This window comes from Cebus imitator, unplaced genomic scaffold (assembly GCF_001604975.1).
Source record: "Cebus imitator isolate Cc_AM_T3 unplaced genomic scaffold, Cebus_imitator-1.0 Scaffold71, whole genome shotgun sequence".
NCBI classification, from domain to species: Eukaryota; Metazoa; Chordata; class Mammalia; order Primates; family Cebidae; genus Cebus; species Cebus imitator.
The window spans coordinates 3,132,204-3,139,046 of NW_016107386.1; the positions used below are offsets into that span (position 1 = coordinate 3,132,204).

At 38.2% G+C, this 6,843-nt stretch overlaps 1 protein-coding gene across 5 annotated transcripts in view; it reads right to left on the bottom strand.

The window, feature by feature from the left end:
* SLF2 (SMC5-SMC6 complex localization factor 2) overlaps positions 1-6,843 on the bottom strand; it is a 61,189-nt gene that overhangs the window by 6,996 nt on the left and 47,350 nt on the right. For 4 of the 5 annotated variants that reach the window (XM_037739520.1, XM_017531233.1, XM_017531234.2 and 1 more), the window contains 2 exons: positions 3,814-3,900; positions 1,312-1,380 (listed from right to left, as the gene is read on the bottom strand). In XM_037739520.1, coding sequence (XP_037595448.1) covers positions 1,312-1,380; positions 3,814-3,900 — 156 coding nt within the window. Of the gene's footprint in view, positions 1-1,219; positions 1,381-3,813; positions 3,901-6,843 lie in introns of those variants that run through there. The other variant, XM_017531232.2, reaches the window with a different exon arrangement.

The following is a 6,843-nucleotide window of genomic DNA, read 5'->3' on the forward strand; positions in this document are numbered from 1 at the left end:
AAAAAAAAAAAAAAAAAAAAAAAAAAAAAAGAATGTCCCTCTTAGGCAAAGATTCCTTAGATACAACATCAAAAAAAAAGTGACAAATATATATATATAATAAATAAAGGAAAGGCAACATGCAGAATGGAAGAAAATATTTACAAATTATATCTCTAATAAAGGATTTGTATCCAGAATACATGGAGAATTCATACAACTCAATAATAGAAAGATAAATAACTCAATTCAAAAATAGGCTTTTTGAAATGAAGTATGGGATGAAAAAAAATGGGCAAAGGATCTTAATAGACATTTCTGCAAAAAAGCTATATAAATGACCAATAGGCACATGAAAAGATTAGGGAAATGCAAACTAAAACCACAGTGAGATTCTGCTTCCCTACTCCCTACTATGGCTTTAGTAAAAACAAGTGTTGGTGAGAATATGGAGAAATTAGAAACCTCATACATTCTGGTGGGAATATAAAATGATGCAGTCACTTTGGAAAACAGTCTGGTAGTTTCTTAAGACACTTAACATAGAATTACCATATGGCTCAGCAATTCGACTTCCTTTTCAAATGTTTCATTTGAGAACATATATTCACATAAAAACTTGCATACAAATGTTCGTGGAAACATTATTTGTAATAGCCAGAATGTGAAAACAATACAAATGTCTAATAAGTGGATAAATAAATGTGATATATCCAAACAGTGGAAAATTATTTGGCAATAGAAGGGATATACATGCCATAACATGGATTCACTTATCATTATGTTAACTGAAAGCAGCCAATTACAAAAGACTACACAGTATATCTCATTTGTGGATGTCCAGAATAGAGAAATCTATACTGAGAGAAAGTAGATTAGTGTTTGCCTAGGGCTTGGGAGGAGTCAGAAGGGGAATCAAGGTAGCAAGGTAAAGGGGAATGACTGCTAATGGGTATGGGATTTCTTTTTGGGGTGACAAAAATGTTCTAAAATTAGACTGTGTTGATGGTATTCACGCTGTGAATGTATTAAAAACCACTGTACATGTCAAGTGGGTAAAATGTATGGTATGTCAATTCTATCTTAATAGATCTGTCTTAAAAATGCTCTTCATTGAATAACCTCTACTTGATGCAATGTAATATTTTAAAATGGGCTGAACCACTTCTGGAAATGATGAATATAAAGCAAACAAAAACTTAGCATTTTCAGTTTATCTTAAGATAACTAGAAGCAAGTACAGTGTTATACTCTACTTTCTTTCAAATAGTATGAAAAGTATCATTTAGCAAAACTATTAAGATTAAGTGAAACTAAGTAATAAAACGACACCTGAGTAGGCCGACAGTTCTGGATTATTTCCTGCCATTTTCCATGTATCCTGGCGACCAAGTCTTTCACCTTTAAAAATATTAAATAGGGAAAAAGGGATCAGATCAAAACATCCTCACCTACAATCAGCTTAACACTACACAAAAGATCTGACAGCTGCATCAGGCCCACACTCAACAACTCACTTTGATTTCTGTCAACAAAGAGAAAATAAACTACTCATCTTTTGGAGGAGCTTTCAAATCATAGTAATTAATAAGATTTTCCTTTATCACCAAAATCTAAACTATTGACTACTTAAGATTTAATTTTCCTATTAAAGATCATCCAGAAAAACACATTCTCTGCCTTCAGAGGAACTCAACTTTAACGTGCTGGCTTCTGAACACTCAGATAGAGAAGCTGAAGGGTGGTCTGTGTCAACAGGGCCCAAGGCTTTGACTGTTCCCTGCCTTCCCTTCCCAGCTTCCATTTGAAAGGATTAAGGCCATTAAAAAAATGTTTACTTGGTTGGGCACAGTGGCTCACGCCTGTAATTCCAGCACTTTGGGAGGCTGAGGCGGGTAGATCACCTGAGGTAGGGAGTTTGAGACCAGCCTAACCAACAAGCAAAAACCCTGTTTCTACTGAAAATACAAAATTAGCCGGGCGTAGTGGCAGGCGCCTGTGATCTCAGCTACTAGGAAGGCTGAGGCAGGAGAGTCGCTTGAACCTGGGAGGCGGAGGTTGCAGTGAGCCGAGATTGCGCCATCACACTCCAGCCTGGGCAACAAGAGCAAAACTCTGTCTCAAAAAAATTAAAATTAAAATAAAATAATTAAAAAAGAAGGTTTATTTGTTCCTCTCCACATTATCAGAAGATCCAAAATTCACTGTTACTCTTCTCCATGCTTTTGCCCAGTTACTATTAATCCCCTTTAAATATCTAGTATATTTCTACATTTGGAGGTTTAGCAAGTCTCCAAATTACCATAAAAGTCTCCAAGTTACCATAAATACCAAACTCTATCACTTCAGGGATTCTCAATTAGCTATTGAACATAACTGTTTGAGAAAAATGTTTTAAACAAGTCAGGAATGTTATAGCAGCTTTACATTTATAAAGTAAATTACAATCTCTGCTTTTTTCTCTGTCTACGGTTCAGCAAATTAAACTTCTCCAAATGAATCACCAACTTTTCTGTAACAGAGCCTTTTGGAGAGGCAGGCAACTTGCCTGCTTCAGCAGGGCCATTCCTTGAAGCAATTTCCACAGACCACTGTGTCACTTTCCACTTTAAGAGAAGCACTCACAACAATCTGTGCCAAGCCCTTGTCTTTAAGAAACATAAAACTTGGATGGTCCCGTTTGAGCATGTCTGTCAGTAACAGCCACTACAAAGTTCTACAGGCCAGCAATTCTAGTCAGTGAATGCTCAAAAGAATGTGCTTCTGAAACTCGAGTTCTACTCTAGGGTAAAGAGCTATCCCCTCCATGTATTTGAAAATCAGAAATCTGGTAACAATTTCATTAGTTGCTTATTTTTGTATTTAACTTTAATTTACTAAAATAAATACATATACTAAATCCACATGGGATTGTTCAAATGACTAACCTTTGCAGCTAATTAATCTAAGATGTTGTTACAAAGCTGAGACTTCAATGACTATTCAAATACAAGAGGCAAAAGGAATCAGTATTGCATTACATCACCAAAGCTAAAAGATAATATTGGAATTAAAAAATCCTTAGAAAAAGGTATTTTTATTTTATTTATTATTATTATTAGTTTTGAGACAGAGTCTTGCTCTGTCATCCAGGCTGGAGTGCAGTGGCTTGATCTCAGCTCACTGCAAGCTCCCCTCCTGGGTTCAAGTGATTCTCCTTCCTCAGCCTCCTGAATAGCTGGGACTACAGGTGCACGCCACCATACCTGGCTCATTTTTGTATTTAGAAAAAAGTATTTTAAAAGTGTCTGGAATTTTTCTCCTTGGGTGTTAGAAGTTTCAGAACCGAAAAGAAAGTGAAAAGTATATTTGCTTTGAGATTTTTTTCTTTCACTTTTAATTTAGCTACATGAATTTAACAGGAACTGATTTTTGTTATTAAAGGAGAAAGTCCTATTTCTAATCTTACACGTTTCTTTTTTGAGACAGAGTCCTACCCTGTCTCCCAGGCTGGGATGCCAATGGTATGTTCATAGCTCACTGCAGCCTCAAACTCCTAGGCTCCAGTGATCCTCCTTCCTCAGCCTCCCAAGTATGTGGAATTACAAGTGCATGCCACAATGCCTGGCCAGTTTTCAAAATTTTTGTAGAGATGGAGTCTTGCTATGTTGCCCAGGCTAGTCTTGAACTCCTGGCTTCAAGCAATCCTTCTGCCTTGGCCTCACAAAGTATTGGGATTACAGGCATGAGCCACTGTGCCCAGACTTATATGTTCTTTTTCTTATACATTAATACAACCAAGATTAAGCCAAAAAAAAAAGAGAGAGAGAGAAAGAAAAGAAAAAACACACTTACCTTAGTTCTGTAAAAAAGTCTTGCATCTTCCCTAATATCACATTTAACATGCTTTTCCAAAGCCCCACAGAGCAGCACAAAGTGTTTCTGTGCAAAACAAATGCAAGGAATGAAAACAACTCTGATGCATTACAAATTAACAAAGAAGAAATTATGCAGTTAGAACAACTAAATCATTTAAAAATCGATTATTCCTGATAGCAATGACTGATGTTAACCATTCAACGTAACAGTAGTTGTATCAGTGAAAGTAGCTGCTTCCATGATAGTGAGATTACAAGTTTAAAAACTATATAGTATAACAAAAGTTGTTTTCCTATGCATTAACTCATATTAATGAAAATTAACCCCAGAGCTCCAACTGAGTAATGTAATACTCAGAAATTTAAGAAGTCCTTCCTTTAACACATTGTCTAATAAAATATTCAAATAAGAGCTAGCGTGTTTTCCTTTTTTTAATTCAAAAAATTTTTTGAGACAGAGTTTTGCTCTTATTACCGAGGCTGGAGTGTAATGGCATGATCTTGGCTCACTGCAACCTCTGCCTCCTGGGTTCAATTGATTCTCCTGCCTCAGCCTCCCGAGTAGCTGGGATTACAGGCATGTGTCACCACACCTGGTTAATTTTGTATTTTAGTAGAGACGGGGTTTCTCCTTGTTGGTAAGGCTGGTCTCGAACTCCCGACCTCAGGTGATCCACCCCCCTCGGCCTCCTAAAGTGTTGGGATTACAGGCATGAGCCACCACTCCCAGCCCCCAATTTTTTTTTTAAAGAAATGGGTCTGGCTCTGTTGCCAGGCTGGAGTGCAGCGGCACAATTATAGCTCACTGTACCCCTGAACTCCCCAGTTCAACCTCCTCCAGTCTCAGCCTCCTGATTAGCTAGGATTACAGGCATGCGCCACCATGCCCAGTTTTTTTTTCTTCCTGAGACAGAGTCTTGCTCTGTCACCCAGGCTAGAGTGCAGTGGTGGGATCTCAGCTCACTGCAACCTCCACCTCCCAGGTTCAGGCAATTCTCTACCTCAGCCTCCAGAGTAACTGGGATTATAAGCATGTGCCACCATGCCCAGATAATTTTTGTATTTTCAGTAGAGACAGGGTTTCATCACATTGGCCAGGCTGGTCTCAAACTCCTGACCTCAGGTGATCCACCTGCCTAAGCCTCCCAAAGTGCTGGGATAATAGGTGTGAGCCATCACAACTGGCCAATTTTTTTTTTTTTTTAATTTTTAAATTTTTTGTAGAGACAGGGTCTCACTTTGTTGCCAAGGCTAATGTCAAATGCCTGGCTTCAAGTGATCCTCCCACTTCAACTTCCCAATGTGTTGAGATTATAAGCATGAGCCACTGCACTTGGCCAGCACAACACTGGCCCATTTAATATTTGATATTGGTATCTTATGAATATATTATACTATTGCCAAGGTATAATGGTTAGCTCTCCAACAAACAGAGCTAACATTTGCTGACAAATAATTCTTTTCAATATGACATGGTTACAATACCACACTATTCTGCCTCTCTTTCTGGTATACATGGGAATTCTTACAGGAAAATCCGTTTGAGATTTTTTTTTTTTTTTTAAGAGATAGGGTCTTGCCCTGTTGCCCAGGCTGGAGTGTAGTGGTGGGATCATAGCTCACTGCAGCTTTGAACTCTTGGGCTCAAATAATCTTCCCATCTCAGTCTTTTGGGTAGCTGGGACTACAGGTGNGTGTAGTGGTGGGATCATAGCTCACTGCAGCTTTGAACTCTTGGGCTCAAATAATCTTCCCATCTCAGTCTTTTGGGTAGCTGGGACTACAGGTGTGTGCCACCACACCTGGCTAGTTTTTGTTTTTGGTTTTTTGTAGAGACAGCATCTTGCTATGTTGCCTAAGCTGGTTTTAAACTCCTAGGCTCAAGTAATCCTTCTGCCTCTGCCTCCCAAAGTGTTGGGATTACAGGCATGAGACACCACACGTGGCCCTATTTTTTTTTTTTTTTTATGTAGGAACAACACAAGCTTTCAATAATAGAGGTTCATACTTAATTCTTTGAAAAATTAAGCATCTTAAATTTTACAAATGTAGATACCTAAGCAGTTCTCTCATATATACTTGGTGAGAATGTAAATGAACACTTTCTGGGATGAAAATGTGATAACAGCTATTTAAAATAATTAAAATTTGAAATATTTATAAATTTTTGATACAGTAATTCTACTTCTAGGAATTTACCTTACAGCTATGCTTGCCGAAATAGACAAAGATATATGAATAAGCATGTTCATGTTAACACTATGTGTAATCACAAAAAACATACTGTTTATCAATAAAGACTCCAAAATGCTATAGTTATTAGACAGAAGTGCTAATATTTGATTTTTTATATATTTTTTGAGACAGGGTCTCACTCTGTCACCCAGGCTGGAGGGCAGTGGTATGACCACAGCACATGGCAGCCTCGACCTCTTTGGGCTCAGGTATTCTTCCTACCTCAGCCTCCCAAGTAGCTGGGACTACAGGTATGTACCACCATGCCCAGCTAACTGATTTTGTTTTTTGTAAAGATGGGATTTTGCTATGTTGCCCAGGCTAGTCTTGAACTCCTGGGCTCAATCGATCTGTGTACCTCAGCTTCCCAAAGTGCGAGGATAACAGCTGTGAGCTGCTGCGGCCAGCCAAGTACTAATATGTTAAAAAGAAAAAAAAGGAAGTTGCAAATGATACTAATAGTATGATTCCATTTTTGTTAAAATAATTGTTAGTACATGTAACGTATAAATTGTGAAGAAATTTACAGGAGGGCATTGGATTGTAGGAGTCTTTCACTTTCTACCTTATGTAAGTTTTACAATAATCACTTTTTTTTTTTTAATAGAGATGGCATTGCTCAGGCTGCTCTTGAACTCCTGGGCTCCTGGGCTCAAGTGATCCTCTTGACTTGGCCTCCCAAAGTGCTGGGATTACAGGCATGAGCCACCATGCCCAGTCACTGACTTTTTTAACCACAAAAATTTACAGCCAGGTGCCGTGGCTCATGCCT